This window comes from Molothrus ater, chromosome 11 (genome assembly GCF_012460135.2).
Source record: "Molothrus ater isolate BHLD 08-10-18 breed brown headed cowbird chromosome 11, BPBGC_Mater_1.1, whole genome shotgun sequence".
In the NCBI taxonomy this organism is placed as follows: domain Eukaryota; kingdom Metazoa; phylum Chordata; class Aves; order Passeriformes; family Icteridae; genus Molothrus; species Molothrus ater.
The window spans coordinates 7,532,736-7,549,268 of NC_050488.2; the positions used below are offsets into that span (position 1 = coordinate 7,532,736).

General features: G+C 40.0%; 1 protein-coding gene across 1 annotated transcript in view; it reads left to right on the forward strand.

Moving 5' to 3' along the window:
* Positions 1–16,533, forward strand: part of CACNA1D (calcium voltage-gated channel subunit alpha1 D) — a 168,669-nt gene that overhangs the window by 140,119 nt on the left and 12,017 nt on the right. Inside the window, 3 exon segments of the mRNA XM_036391279.2 lie at positions 508–610; positions 1,640–1,741; positions 7,164–7,294. Coding sequence (XP_036247172.1) covers positions 508–610; positions 1,640–1,741; positions 7,164–7,294 — 336 coding nt within the window.

Here is a 16,533-nt window from a genome sequence, read left to right on the forward strand (position 1 = left end):
GTTCTGAGTAGCTGGCATAACATCAGTGAGGAGTTACTGAGGAATGAATGGGCTAGGACAGTTCAGACCTGGTGCTCTGGTGCTTTATGGAGCATGAGGAACCCCTGGGGAGCCTGGGACACGACTGCAGCTGGAGTGCATGCCCTCAAATAACTGCTTTTGTTCCTAGTACTGGCACAGTGGGACTCAGTCAAAAACTGGGCTTCGGTGTTTGAAAGTTAGCTCATTGAATAGCTCAAGAAATCTTCTGAACAGTTTTAACATGTATAAGCATACATGTAATGAAAATCAAAAAAGAAGCAATATTGTTCTTAATTGCTGCATATTATACACAGGTAGGACGGAAAACTCAACTTTGTTTTGAAGAACTTGCATAATTTATATTCTTCTCAATAATATTATTCTTTAAACACATCAGCTTTTCAAAAATTAACATTACAGGAGTTTGTTTTTTTTTTTCCCCAAAGAAAGCAGCATCAGCATTTGTTTTCCTTCTCTCATTTTCAGAGGTTAGTAGCCATGAATATGCCACTGAACAGTGATGGGACCGTCATGTTCAATGCTACTTTATTTGCTTTGGTTAGGACTGCTCTAAAGATAAAAACAGAAGGTAAGGTTCTTCACTGTAAAGCCTTCACTGCCCTTGTCAGAAAGCACAGTGAGGAAAAGTGATAATTTATTTCTTTTGTTGGATGTGAATAGGGCTGCCTTGGTCTCACTGAATCTGATTTGCTTTTGGGTCATGAATTGTATTCACTGTTGGTAGGAATGATTTGCTAGAAAATGAAAAGAAGGGAATAGTGAGGCCAGAGCCCAAGATACCTCAGAAATTATTCTATGTTTTCATCTGGTCAGATAAAAATGTGCAGCACTGGGATAGCAGGAGTTCTACTGCAAGAAATGAATGAATTTCCCTTCCTGCCCAAATAAGGTGCTCCTTCCTCGCTGCCTTTTAGCTCAGAGCCTTGGATCCCACAGTGATGCAACTTTTGCACACTTGAAAACAACATTCCCAGTCTGGTCGAGGCCAGTTCTGACTGGGTTGAATAGATTTCTCTCATTTACATTAAAGAGGGAAAGGCTTCAAAAGGTAATGGGGTGTTTCAAGATCTTTCTACTTTTACACATTTTTCAAGTTTTTTTGCCATCTTTTACTGCTTTCATTCTGGTAGCAATAACAAACTTAGATCAAGGCCCCTCAGGCATTCCTGTGTGAGCAATGCAAGAGGTGAAACTGCTCAGTACTCAGTTATTTGAACTTTCAAACCTGTACAACTGAGTAATTGCTGTGATTAAGTAAATAAAGGCTCAGCTTTGCTTCAAGGAAGAAGTGGCTTGTAAGGAAAAAGTCATCACTTTTTGGACAATTTAAGCAGAAGGAGTGACAGAGTGAGGCCAAAGTTTGGAACTCACCTTTGGCCTCTGCACTGCTCCAGAGCTGGATTTGAAAGCACCAGGAATTTGCTGTCTTGTGCCCTTTTTTCTCTTTAGTTGTGGCATTGTTGCTGCATCACATAGCATGGGCTTGCATCTCTATCACAGTCTTTAATTGTATACACCTAATTAATATCCAAAGGATCATTCACTGCAGCTGATAACCATAATTACCATCCTCTGTTTTGCCATTTCCTTGCCACAGGTAACCTGGAGCAAGCCAATGAAGAACTTAGAGCAGTCATAAAGAAAATTTGGAAGAAAACGAGCATGAAATTACTTGACCAAGTTGTCCCTCCCGCTGGCGGTCAGTCCGATAAACTCTGCCGTGTGCTGTTCTCTGTGCTTGTTGGTCTTTCTAGAGTGTCAGGAACCAAAGGAATAAAACTGCTAAATTTTGCAATTATGATGTAATTTAAGGATAGCAAAAAAATAGCAAAATAAATATTGAGACAATGATATCCTATTGCAATAGACAATATATAGAGGGCTGATAAGTGAAACTTAGATCCAAGTGAGAGAGAAAGGAAAATGTTATGCTTATTTTCTTGCTTGAAAAAAAATACCTCATTAGACCTAAATATAGTCTTGATTTCAAATCATTCAGCAAAATAAACTAGCTTGATTTCAATGCATTGAGCAAAACATCATGTTTTGTACTATGCTACATTAAAGCTTATTTGCTTGTATATGTTGAATACTTCTGGGAGGAAAAAAATAAATTGCTAGCCAAAAAAAATTTGCTAAATTAATAAAGCAAGAAGCTAAATTATCTCAGTTAAACTAGTTTAAACCAGAGCCATTCCACAGATGATGGAAAAGGTTCAGAATCATGCTGATAAGACTGAGATATCAATGTGGCCCATTTAAAGAGATATCTGAATTCTAATGACACCAAACATTTGTGAGAACTACAAGGCACGTTTATTAAATGTTTTTACGTGCCATAAAATGACATGTCAATATCTCTCTTTGTAAATATATATATTCTGATATATATATATTTAGCCTTTTTCAATATATACATTTCTATTAATTCGCTGTAGTGTAGGTTTAGGTGACTGTTTTCTACTTGCTTTTTCAAGTTTTAAAGGTGCAGGATCTGTCTCACTGTCACTCATAGCCAGGGTATATTTACCCAGACATCCAATCCATAGATTCAGTGTAATCCCCTGGTGTTTCTTGAAGTTTATTGTATCTTCACAGCTTATGGCAGCCCCCAGGGCTGCTCAGACCCAGCCCCTGGCCCTGGAAGGGGATGCTCGGTGCCAGGAGGAGGAGCACAGCCTGCACTGCTCTTGGCATCACTCAGCAGCTGCTCTGTGGCTGGAGGAGCCAGCCTGTTGGTGGGGTGGCAGCTGGATAATAGTGTGGATGAAGCCAAAAATCTGGATAAATTGACTCTCCAAAGGGGAACTGATACTGCACATTTAAAACAACTTTTGTGTTCTACTCTGTTGTTTTTAGCCTTACACCTAAGTGCTTGCATGGCATAGATGAATCGCTTTGTTATTGTTGTAACTCTGTGCTTGAGCTTTTTCTGCAGCCTCTGTTCCTTTCAACTATGAGTCTTTCCGAATATTCTGAAGCAATTCTGTTTTAGGGTGGTGGCATGGAATTAGTGTTGCCTCTTGCCAACTTTATTCCCCTACATTTTTATTGAAATAGAGATGCATGCTTCAGAATAGCGAGCTCTGCCTGCCTAAATCAATCTGACAAAGAACCTGTACAGATGACATTCCTAGAACTAATCCCACCTAGTGATTCACTCTTAACTTCAGCTTCATTTCATTGCTGAGTATAAGCTGTGTATTTATTTTCAGCTGTACTAAAATTCATTGCTAAATGTTTATTCTGCAAATGTAGCTCTTCAGTGTAGCTGGAAGGCTGAAAACCTGGATGTGTTCAATTGATAGGAAATAGGATGGCTTTGGCAACCGAGTATAAATGGGAATGTGTTGGGAATTCCTGCAGATTTATGAGTTTTCAATTCCAGTTTACTTTGTTCCTCTGAATACTTTGTTATGATTTACCTGAAAATTGAAAATATTGTAAACCACCTAGACAAAAAGAGGAATACAGCTATTTTACAGTCATATGCCATAGGAGTGTAAAATAGCTTAGTGTAAAGTAGAAATTAGTTTTGATGTTTAATATTCAATGGAAAATTGTCTATGAATTAACACCAGTGACAGCTGATAATAACAATTTCCCAAGAGATGGAGAATTCTCTTCAATATTATAACCATTCAAATTCAATATGTTAAATCACTCACACTTAAAATTATTGGGAGGTGCAGTTTATAGCAGTTTGTTCCAGTATTACTTGTGCTGATATTATTGAATGCTGGGTCCTAGTGTGCCAAGGCCATGGCTCCTTAACACTTATTTGCTGAGCAGAATGAAAATAATCCATGTAGTAGATGTTTTCCCCCCTTGGATTATAAATAGATGCACTGGAGAGAAACAGTTAATTTTTAGTACTGATAAAATAACTATTATTATAACTCAATGAGACTGTTAATAGTTAGCAACACATTTTCAGTACAGAAAGATGAAACTGCTTTGCAAAAACATAGAATATCAGTCAAATGTTTGATGAATGAATGAGACTAGAGAGTAAGAGAAATACAGAAAACTCACCAAGGACTCACCTGCATTCTCTAAACTTCCCAGTCTCCACCTGCAAATCCATTTAATGCTTCCTAGTACCTTTTGCCTCTTCCAAGAGCTTCGTTTTGAAAAGAATGCGACTGCTGTCACTAATTGTAATTAGTGATTTGTCTGTTCTGTGGTCAGTTATGCTTAGCTGCCTTCCTATAGCTGTCTGTACCTGGCTATATGTGTGTGACCCAGAAAAGAGAGCCAAGGATGGCTCCCCTTGGCCAGGCAGCAGCTCCTGTGTGCTCGTGTCTTCAGTGCGCCTGGCTGTGCCTGTGACATGCACAAGCACCGTGGGGACACAGCCAGCCTTTGGCACAGTCCAGCAAACTGTGCCTGTGACATGGACAAGCACCGTGGGGACACAGCCAGCCTTTGGCACAGTCCAGCAAACTGTGCCTGTGACATGGACAGGCACTGTGGGGACACAGCCAGCCTTTGGCACAGTCCAGCAAACTGTGCCTGTGACATGCACAGGCACCGTGGGGACACAGCCAGCCTTTGGCACAGTCCAGCAAACTGTGCCTGTGACATGCACAAGCACCGTGGGGACACAGCCAGCCTTTGGCACAGTCCAGCAAACTGTGCCTGTGACATGCACAGGCACCGTGGGGACACAGCCAGCCTTTGGCACAGTCCAGCAAACTGTGCCTGTGACATGCACAGGCACCGTGGGGACACAGCCAGCCTTTGGCACAGTCCAGCAAACTGTGCCTGTGACATGCACAGGCACCGTGGGGACACAGCCAGCCTTTGGCACAGTCCAGCAAACTGTGCCTGTGACATGCACAAGCACCATGGGGACACAGCCAGCCTTTGGCACAGTCCAGCAAACTGTGCCTGTGACATGCACAGGCACCGTGGGGACACAGCCAGCCTTTGGCACAGTCCAGCAAACTGTGCCTGTGTCATGGACAGGCACCGTGGGGACACAGCCAGCCTTTGGCACAGTCCAGCAAACTGGCAGTGCCTTTGTCTGATGTGCTTATGGGAGTTGGTGCATGTTCAGAGTGACCAGTCAGGGCCCTTCATTTCTGCGCCCTGGTGTGTCCCAGGTGCTGTCACCTCAGGCATAGTCAGTGGCGGGGCAGTGTGGTGGCCTGATGTGACCATGCTGAGTGCCACCACAGCAGTGTGTGTCACAGCCAGTCTGTCACTTCTGTCTGCTTGTTCCTTCTGGGAGCCATTTGCTAACTCACTTCCTTAAAATTTCTGTTCAAGTACTCGGAATGAAATAGTCTGAGGGATGGGGAAAGGCTTATCTGGGGAGCTAAACCAGAGCTATGTTGCAGATCAGTGGATTTATCTGAACTAGGGAAGGCAAGTTTGCATTACATGCTGTGTAAGAGATCTCATCCTAATACAGTGCTCCATTAGTCTCCTGAAGAGCTGCAAAGGAAGATTACAGGTGAACATCAAAGCAAATGTTCACAAAAAGTTTATTAATGAGATTCATGGAGTCAATGAAAAAGGTTTTTATTGCTGAGATGGAATCCATAGGCTGGTGAGCTTTTCTTGTGTGGTGTTTTTGATATTTCCTGCTAGTTCCTCCTTTCCTGGCAGGAACTGGGGGGCTCTGACCCTTGAGGGGTTGTCGGAGTTTGGCAGAGCAGGCTCTTTAATATGCTAAGATATTTTCTGCAACAGACTGGTCTCCCAACCAGTATCTTTTGAAGCAATTGTAACTATTTTTGTTTTGATATATTTAAATACAAACTGCTGAGAGAAGACATTCTGGGTGCATTTTCACTGTAGTTAAAGCCTGTTGTGCTTTCTCACATGCATACAGCCCATTTCAGACCTCATAATGAGAGGAGCTGATTTTGCATGGTAGAGGTTTCATTTTGAGATAAATTTTATCAGTGAGGTAAAAATACATCTAAAAAGTATTGTCCATGGAATGGATTCCCGACCCTCTTTGATGAGAGCAAATCACTAAAAGAACAAAGTAAACTTAAATTACAAACCCCAGTTATTACAGGTAAAAATGTGCTACAAATACTATCCTTAGTGAGATAACTTGGCACATATTATTGATAAGATACATGGACTCTTTATTTTAATAAAATGTTTTTAAAAAGCCCATATTTCTAATAGAGGTATGTTAAAATGTATCTGGGCTTGTTAGATTTTCATGCTCAGTCAAGCCATGACTGGACAGAGGAACAGTTGATGCCTAAACCACACCAGCCACTCTTTGTGTGCTGCAGGAACCAGAAATCCTGTTGCCAAAATCTACATCTGGATACTGAAAAACACGGGGAGATTGAACAGTACAGCAGGAAGGGGAGTGGAACTTCATGTCAGATAACTCTAGGGAAAAAAAAAGTGTGTGACAACAAAAGCAATGTTTTTGGATAGAAAACTATTTCTAGTTTTCTGGCAAGCATTAGTCACTGAGAGATCAAACTTGCCCAGCTGAATGATTGAATGGACTCATGAACAGCCCCATTCATTCTCAACCTGCTATGAACCAGGAGATTCTGGTGTCCTCACAAGGCACCTGCCTTTGGAAACGTTCAAATTTGGATTTTGTTCACAACAGTGACTCTGTAAAAATGCTACATTTTACTACCCTGGCTGTTTGCCTGTTGTTTGAATTGTATAAAATTCACTGATGGAAGTTACTTCCTTTCAGCATTACAGAACTGACACAATACATACACTGACCAGCAAAATTGGTTCAGCAGGGGCAAAAAAAGGCAGAGTCACTCTTATGAACATCAATGTATGTCAGACATAGTACAGTTTATTAAATCTATCTACTCTAAGTAATTAAAGCCAGTACTTAGCTTCTATGTATGTACAAACATGTTTATGGTTTTGGTAGAAACTTAGAAGTACACAAGTCTTGGTAAAGTATTGAATTTTCTCTTTTATTAGGATGAGTTCACTTAACTGAACAAAGCTGCTTGCTGAAACATTGCTTTTGAGCCCCTGCTGGGCTCCATTGTTGGAAGCATAGTACCTGTTGCACCCATCACATTTCCCCCCAAATCAGATGTGAGTGTACAGGCTATTGATCAATGTGCTGACTTGGGAGAGATCTGTCTGGTCTGTTCATTTAGATGATGAGGTAACCGTGGGGAAGTTCTATGCCACCTTCCTGATACAGGACTACTTTAGGAAATTCAAGAAACGCAAAGAACAAGGACTGGTGGGGAAATATCCTGCGAAGAACACCACCATTGCCCTGCAGGTGATTGTTTTATGTTTTTAACTAACCATTTTGTGAGCTTGCTTGAAATAGCAGGTAGATGAATATTGGTGATTGTGCAGTGCTGCCAGGATTTTATTTAGCTGGGACACTTTTGGCCCTTATCCATCAGAAAAGTAAAAGCTAATCCTGCTGTTCTGTCTATAACAAGGTAAGTGCAAAAACTTATTCTCTATGGATTACTCAAACAGTAGCAATAGTTTTGAAATTTCTTAGCAAGTCTAGCAGGTAAATCACAGTCTAAAGTTGCTGATTGCATATTGGATAAATAAAGTTCTGAGCTATCATTTATGTTCTTTGTTTTGCTTTAACTGTTCAATTCCTTGTGTACCGGAAATGCTACAAGCCCATTCTCAGGGAACTTCCTACTGTGCATTACCTCATAGTAATTAGGTTTTTATACAGTACCATTTTTCTTAATTCTCATTTTTCTTTTTCTTTTCCACTTATGATATGGTGAAATATATTCTTAATTTTTTATTATTTGCAAAGTCTGAATTTTTCATCCATGAATTTATATCATAGGAAGTATTAACATACTGCATTAACGTCACACACTTCTGTCTATCTCTTAAAACAAGCTATCACATGGAAACAAGGACAATAGATTTGGCCTTCTGTCTCTCAACAGGCCTGCAGCAAGCAGTCCATAGAGTACATGTGATCTAAAGAGCAAATTCTGACAACTTCTTTCCACTGGTACCTTTGTAGAATGAACTTTGAAACAGGCAAATGGAAAGCTGTTCTCAAATAATTCCAGACATCATACACTGCACCATTTTTATTGGATTGGGACTTTGTGAATTTCAGTTAATGATTAGCAGTTTGCTAAAAACTAGAAATATATTTGTTTCTGATAGTTTTTTGTTCTAATGCCAAAATTTAGGACTATGTTTAGAAAATCCCTTCCTAAAAGAGGAGAACTGTGTTAACTTGGTTTGTTAAAACCCTGTTGGTTTGTACTTCAGTTTAGCAAAATGATCTTTGCTGTGTTAAGTGGGTGATGTGTTTCATTCCCATTTCCTGAGAAAGTCTCTGCTGGCAGCTCTGACTGCCATTGTGTTCCAAATCACCACAAGTGTAAGAGATGCAACAGGCAGGGGAGGATTCACCGCAGTCCTTGCTATGGGTTTGTGCCCACATGGCTTGGCAGGGATGTATTAACTGTATTTGCATACAAGAAAGAAGAGGAAATTATTGGTAATGGATCTGATAAAAAGGCTGTAAAAGTTGAGAGGGCAGTGAAAGATGTTGGACTTTTGGGCAGGACTTTTCAGACTTCTTTATTGCAGAAGCATTTGAGCAGAAGGAGGTCAAAGTTGGTTTTGAGCCTCAGTATTGCAGGTTTCCACTTGTGTTTTTGAAATTGCACACATAACAAAATAGAGAGAACCACTGAGCTGTCAAATGTGAGTGTGCTCTCTTGTTTATTATCAGACTCTGCTTCTTGTTCAATGACTGAGGGCAAGATGGAACTGGAAAGACTCAGCTCTTCCTCTCTTATTAGGCAAATATTTTTCAGTTAAAAAAATGATCATGAATCTCCACTAGAAATCTGCAAAGACCTATGGGATTTGAGGCATGGAGCTTTTTTTCTGATTAAAACAATGGGATTGAAATGACCCAGGCTAGTAGGTGGGGAAATTATTGCTTTCTTTTTTCCCATCTTCCTCTTTTCTGCTTTTGTCTCTCTAACAAATCAGTAGGAACTCAACTTGATTGACCAAATAAAAATGGAAACACTGTTTCAAAGAGACCTGAGACCTGTAGTAGAAGAAAAAACCCAGTCAGGCATATAAATGAATAATATAATTTTAAACTGGAAGCTGCAGCATGTCAAATTCAAGGTCCTAATGCTGTGTCTGTTAGAATAATTACTTATATGAGGATACAGCTTTAAAACAGAGCTGGATATCAGAACTGCAAAATCCTTAAGCAAACCAGCAGATAAAAGCAATGCCACCTGTTTCAGTTTGTATCAAAAGCCACATGAGCCATAAATGCTCCTGTACTTTTGCTGATACCTGTGACTTTCTCTTGGGGTGAATGAACTGGTTGATTAGTGAAGAACATGGTTCCTAAGGATTTAATAAAGCCTGCAGTTCCTGCGTTATCTAGCCTGGCTTTCCTTATCTCCTATCTCTTGCAAGAGAGGAAGAAAACAATCTGCCATTCTCTTCAGCTATTTACAGCCCCTTCCTAACCTTTGAGTGAAGCAAGAGGTGAGTTACAGTTTTATAATCCTGCAAATTCCTACAGTTGGCCGTGTCACACTTCCCTGCCTTCAGAGAGTAAACAGCTCCTGTGAGACAGAAGGCTCCTGGTGACAGAATCTATTGTGTTTTAATTCAAAGAACAGCTGTTGGGGAAAACATTAATGGATGCTGCCATTTTACCTGTTTTATGAGACTGAAACTGCCTTTTTTAAAATATAGATAAATCCTTTGCCCTCTTTTATTCCTCATGCTCAGGAGGCTGGGTTTTTACAATAATTTCATTCAGTACTTTTGAGGATACTGAATGGAAATCCTGTAAATGTCAAATGGCCTAAGGTCCTATTTTTCCAAAGGAATTACACTTTGGGTTTTTTTTTTAACTAATCCTTTAGTTGTAATCTAGGATATTAAATTGGATGCCTTGCCTTTAGCTAAAACTTTTAAAAACATATACTTCTTATGCTGCTGTCTCTGATAGAATGACTTACATGTATGTAGGCAGAAAAGCAGAATAATAACTTTTACATGCAAGATCACGAGGGTTTTTAGGACTGCAAAACAAAATCTCCACAATATTACAACTAGAGTTCAAGGTCATAAAAATAACATTTGCTGCAAGAAAAGCACTTCCAGAAAAAGTGTAGTATGAAAGACAGGGAGCCATCCACACTGTCTTTAGTTAGCTTAAGAGAATTGCATATCATAGAGTAAAATTCTGTGAGTCCAGGAAGTCCAGTCAGGCTTTCTGATGGCCTACAGTAGTTGTTTTAATAAGTTCTGTTTCAGCAGGTGTGGGAATAAATCTTCCCTTGGAAGCCACATGACTTAGCTAAAGATGCAGTCCGCACACTCAGGAAGGCAGAATGACCAAGGAGCATGGGTGAAAATACTGTTAGATGGTATCTTCAGAGAGACACCCAGAGCATTTCATTTCAGGGTGATTGAACACTAGAATACACAGAATAGGGGTTTTATGCCATTGAGACTTAGGCATTTAAATAAATGGAAATGAAACTTGCATCCTTTGTCTGAGTTTTGTTTGGTTATATGAACCCAAAACTTGTGAACCGTGTCACAAGAATATCCCTGGCAGCCCCCTCATGTCTGGGGGCCAGAACCTCCACCCAACTCCAATAAAGAAAGCAGCTTCTTCTGACACTGGATTTGAGCTGTGTTTGGTGCAGGAGAAGAAAGAATGGAAGTTTGGGTTGAGTAAGAAAATCAGAGCAGATCTCCCTGCAGAACTGGATTTGCTTTGTGTATGCCAGAGCATGCAGCAGGCAGGGATTCCTCTTCTTACTCCACAGTGACTTCATTCAGGGTGATTTTTATCCTCTAGAGCTCAGGTTTTCCTCAAGGGTGTAGCATTGGCTGTCAGCCTAACCCGGGCTGCTGCTTGGGTATGTCAGAGGGGAGGCAGCAGCCCAGAAACTGAGGAGGGGGTGATTATCTGCTCATGCTGGTAAGTCAAGGAAGTCTTTCTGCCATGAAGTTTCAAATTCCTCCTCACTCAGAAAAGGACACTTCAGATGAAAACCAGCATTTTGTTTAAACTTGCATATTATCACCAAACCTATCTTCAGAGCTGCAGTAACAGCATCCCTGGGAACACCACAGTTTGTGTTCTGCAGACCCAGGGGAATTCACACCCTTATGAAGGCCAGAGAACAAGAGACTCTGAAATGATGGGTGACCAGTTTGAGTCACCTGTTTATGCCGTTTTTGTGATGTTACACATGCCCTGAGGTCACCAACAAAAAGGGTTTCCACTGCCTTTCTTGTGCTATTGACTGATACTTGTGCAGCAACCACAAATATATTTTCTGGGTCAGAAAGGGATGTCTTTGTGTAATGATGGAAACTTGTATTGAGCCAAACAGTGGTCACATTGCTAGTAAAATAGATGTTAAGCGAAGCATGAACAATTTTAATTACTTTCATCTAGCACAGAGAGGGAATGAACTAATTCTGCACTATTTTTCCTATGGAAAACACTTACTGTAACATCTGTATATAGATGTATTATATATGTAACACATCCATATTTCATATTTATTTATGTATAGCCCTCTTTGTTAATACACAGAAATAAAAGTTAAAGGATATTTTCTTTCACATCCCAGGTACATAAAAGCACTGATTTATTGACCTGAGCCTGATTTTGGAAACATGTTTCAGATTAAACTAATCATGATTTTTTCTCTCTGCAAATGTTACAACCACTATTAACCCTGTAGTAAATGGTGATAGAAAAAGAAAAAGCCAAACCCTCTGGTAGGCATCAGCTGAGGGGTTAATTTCTTGCTCAAGTCCCATTTAATTGTGCTCTGATGTTCCTGTGGTGCTCCCAGAAGGGCTCAGCCCTGGCAGCCTTTGTGCAGCTGCAGCGCTGGGAGCCGGCTCTGCCAGGATGGAGAACTCTGGGCAATCAAGGCTTGACCACTTTGTCTCCTATGTCCACTGCTACAGTGTAGGTCATTCAGCTATTTTTCTGCATGCTTATTTCCTTTTAAAAGTAGTTCTGTCATTGTATTCTGTTCATACTAACCTCTGTTTATTTATAAGTGTCAATGTAGCTCTGAGGTTTATTAATCTTTGTAGTTTTTTTTGCTCTAAAATAAACAGATAGTAAAAACATGTTCTTTACCTATAATCTAGTGGTTTACAGGAATGTTTTTAGCATCATTCCAGGCTTCCAGGATTGTGAAGCTCTGAAAACCTAAGCATTTAGTATTCATGTTCTGTAGACTGCTTTTTTCCAGTTCTAGTGAGTTTATATAGAAATATACATAAATATCATTGCTCTGTCTGTGAAGCAAAGTTTGCCAGTGTCTTCCAGTTCCTGGTACCACTCTAGGACACCTCAAAAAGGGAGCACTGGAAATAATGTAGATGACAATGATATTATTTAAATAAGGGTAGTGTGCTTGCACTTCTTAAACTGAGCTTAAACTGCATCTATATATAGGTTGGACCATACCTGAAAGTGGTTGTGGACTGAATTTAGGTACAGGGAAAAGGATTTTTCGTAGTTCCAGTATTTGTAAGCATTTGAGGTCTTTTTTCTGAAAGTCATGACTGGAGTCTTGCATTAGACTCGGATTTCTTAATATAAGACATGTATTTAAAATGGTGTTACTCTTTTATGCATACTGTAGATGTGGGAAGTGGACTTAAAATCTGTTTGGCATTTTTTAAAAGCAGTCTTTTCATAATGTTTACATGTTTAACTTCCAAATGTTTTGATGGTTTGGTGTGAGTTGCCTTTCAAGCCTCTTAAGGCAAATCTCTAAATAACCTGTCTAGGGGTAGTTATTGGTCATATGATATCTTTTCTCACTGAGGATGAGGAACTCCTACATTTCTGTTATTTCTACTTTTGAAAACACATCTGTGTCATCTCACTGGTGTGTCAGAGACAGGGGCATCAGTCATTGTCTTTTGAGATACTATTTAGGACCCAGCACTGCTTATCAATGCCGTATGCCATCCAGAAAACATTGCAGGTGCTGTTGTGCCTCCAGAGCACAGCTGCACAGAATTACCATGTTCATCTGCAGTCATTCTGGGCATTTATGGGAAAGCCTAATTAAAGACATGCTTGGGTCTCTCATGTAATTATGTTGTTCAGCACTCTATGTGTCACTGCTTTGCTGAGAAACCTTTGGACTGATACTTCTCATCTTTCTCTCACCTACAAGGAAAAAAGATGAAGCAAAGAAGGAATCAAAAGTTAAATTTTGGATAAACCATGTGTCTGAACAAGAAATAACTTCTTTTGCAAACTTCTAGTGAAATCTGTAGAACAGTAGAGCTGTGCTCAAGGACTGTGAGGAAGCAATCCCTCTATAACACTCAAATTTGATTTTTTAAAAAGTCATTAAAACATGATGCTTCAGGAATGTGGCACATCTTGAATCTCTGTATGTAATAAAAGTCTTATGAAGGTCTAGGTAGGGCAATAACCACCTCCTAAGAACTTTAGCAGTCCTTGTGAAAAAGAAACAAGCACGCCTCTGGCAAGGGTAGACAATTCACTATCCAGGCTCTCTTTTTTGAAAAGCCCCATCTGCTCAGCTTTTGCTTTTATCTCTGATTTAAATGTAGCAGTTTTTAAAACCTCAAAAATGGAGGACATGGAGTGCTCCCATTGCTATCTTGTGTGTTACGTTGTCACCAGGGTTCTTGCTGGGTAGACTAAAATGTGCAATATTATGTAGAGAATGTGTATCTGAAGGACACTTCTTCCCTGTAAACCAAAGAAGAGGTGTGGGGAAGGTTGGTTTGATGTTTCTGTGCACTCTTTTGTTTTAGAGATCTTTGGTTTTGAAGTGCTTGAATATGAAGTCAAATGTTTGATCAGTCCATGCTGCCTCAGTCTTTGCAGAAGATATTAAGTGTTCATTAAGGTTCCAAGGAGGGATTTTCCTACTGACATAAAAGTACCAGTTCCTGTGGTTTTATATCAGTCCTACTTTAACTGACTGATCTAATGAAGAATTGTCCTATCACTGTGAGATCAGCATGAGCATTTGTATCATGATGTGGTGCTCCCCATATAATGTTAGATTATTTATGATGCTGTTGGATTGCACCAGGTAAGATGAGACAGTGAGTGGGAGTAGTCATTTTCAGGAGCGAGTTCACAAAATCATTGTAGGTCATTCATTAGAGCAAACTGAGGAATATTTCAATTCTGTAGACTGGTGTTGCTTGAGAGCTTCAGTGCTGGCTGAGAGTGAATAAATCTGCTGGGTTTGGTGTGATAAACATAAACCTTTGTACATGGTGATCCAGGCTTCTTTCTTCCACTGCTGACTGTGTAAATGCAAGAGGTCTGTCACTTGGAAATGAGTTTCACTGGAGAGAGATGAGATGATAAAGGGTGCCTGGCTTTCTCTGGAGTAAAGGAGAGGTAATTCACCAAGAAGTAAGCCAGAAGGCAGCTGGAAATGTAATCAAAATTAAATTACCATTCAGTGTGTTGCTGTCAAACACGTGGCTTTTCTCAGCTTCCAGGCATATATTTGTGGGGCTTTGTCACAATTTGGCAGACAGGAGTTTGAGCTAGTAGATTTTGTCAGAGTTACATTTTGTCTGGTGCTGCTCTCTGACAGTGCTGTGTTCACAGAAGGGCTCAGCTCAAAGGCAGCCTGGGCTGGCTGAAAACTCAGAGCTTTTGTGCAGTTGTAGAGCAGAAAACTCAGCCACAGTTGAGAGATGGGCTTCTCCAGCAAGAATAATTCAGGACAATCAAGACTTTGCTGTGTCTCTTATTATGTGTATCTTATATGTTCAGTGTTGTAGTGTAGGTCTATTCAGGTATTTTTCTGGATGCTAATTACCTTATTTTAGCAGTTTTCAAATTGTATTCTGTTCATACTAAGCTCAGTTTATTTTTATGTTCATGTGCTAGTTGAGGATTTTTTGTTCTTTCTTGTTCTCTTTGCTCTAAAGTCAGCAGGTAGTGAGTGTGAAATGCAAGTGGCTCTTCTATCGAATAGTCACTAACCAAAATATAATAGCAGTCCTCTAGTAAATAAATACTGCATTTGTCTCTGCTAAATCAATAGAAGCCTCTGATCTTCCACTTGAATAGCTGTACTTAAAGTGTTAATTTTACTTTCCTTTAGCACCTTGCAAAATGATGACATTAGCAACCTTGCTGAGGTTCTGACTATGCAATTAGCATAACAAGTGGGAGAAAGCACAATGTATTCATGAAGTATTGTATATTAACTCACTAGTAAATGATTTTTAGAGCCTTGTTCAATTATAGCATAACTCTCAAAGTTCATCCCTGAGGAGGAAAACTGAATTGCCAAATAGATGTAGGTAATGTGATTAGTCAGGCACCTTTTTCAGGAAGGGAAATACTGGAGTGAGTGAAACCTGAAGTGGAGCCTGTAGTAAATCTACCCCATTAAAGTTCGAAGCTTTTTGGTTTATCCCTTTCAGGTTCTGATTGCCCACACTGCATAAATGCCATTTTTCTCCTCAGCAAAGCTGTTTCTGTTTTGAGCAGTTCTGGGTGTGCTCCTGGGAGTGTGTGAGGAAACAGCATGAATGAGACCAAGCCATGTTTGGGGTCCTCCAGGGTCTCTCAGCTCCTTCTGCAACTCTGAAACACAAAATTCTCTGCACATCCTTGTGCTACCCCAGGGCAAGTAACGTGCAATGTCAGTGTTGTGCTGGGACAGCCCTCACATCTCCTTAAAAAATGTTAAAAAAGAATGTCAGGTTTTTAGATTATAACCAAAAATTGAGCCAAGCGCTGTGCAGGATTTTTAGTAGTGTATGTGTAGTGGTAAAGGGTTAAACACACACATCTTGGATTTTTCTGAACCTGAGGAGATAAAGGAAGTTGCTGGGAAGAATGAGATTGTTACTCTTGCTTGGGATCATAGCAGGCAGAGTTAAATCAGGAGGAATTTTCTCCTTTTTGAAGTAAGGCCTGCAAAGCACTGAGCTCTTGGGGTGGGTATGATGTCTCTCTCCTCCCTGATGTGCAGGTCTGCCCTGGGCAGTGTCAGCTTCATCCCTTTTCCTAAATGTTGCTTGTGGTAGCAAACTTGAGAGGAATCTGAACTGGTGTACACTGAGTCTCTGCTGCTGTAACTCAATGGTTTTCTGTCCTAAACTAAAGCTTTAAACCAAATATCTGCAAATCACAGTGCAGTGCAGATGAGCTGGAATTATTTCACTGCTTTCTTTTCCATCTGAGCTCTGCTAAAATTGCTGTTGCTATAGCAAAGATCTCCTTGTGTTTCCTTTGTTGACACAGGCTGCAAACATGTTTTGAACATTAAATATACATCTCATTGAAATGCATTTTATTATAGTTCTTGCCGATTTTTAATAAGATTAATTTTTCTTCTATAGGGGTACATAAACATCAGTGGTGTTTTAGTCAGTATCTACACTGTGATAATAAAGACATGATCACTTCAGTACTACCAGGGTGGTACTGGAATATATAAACTTTTTGTTAATATCAGTAAAGGA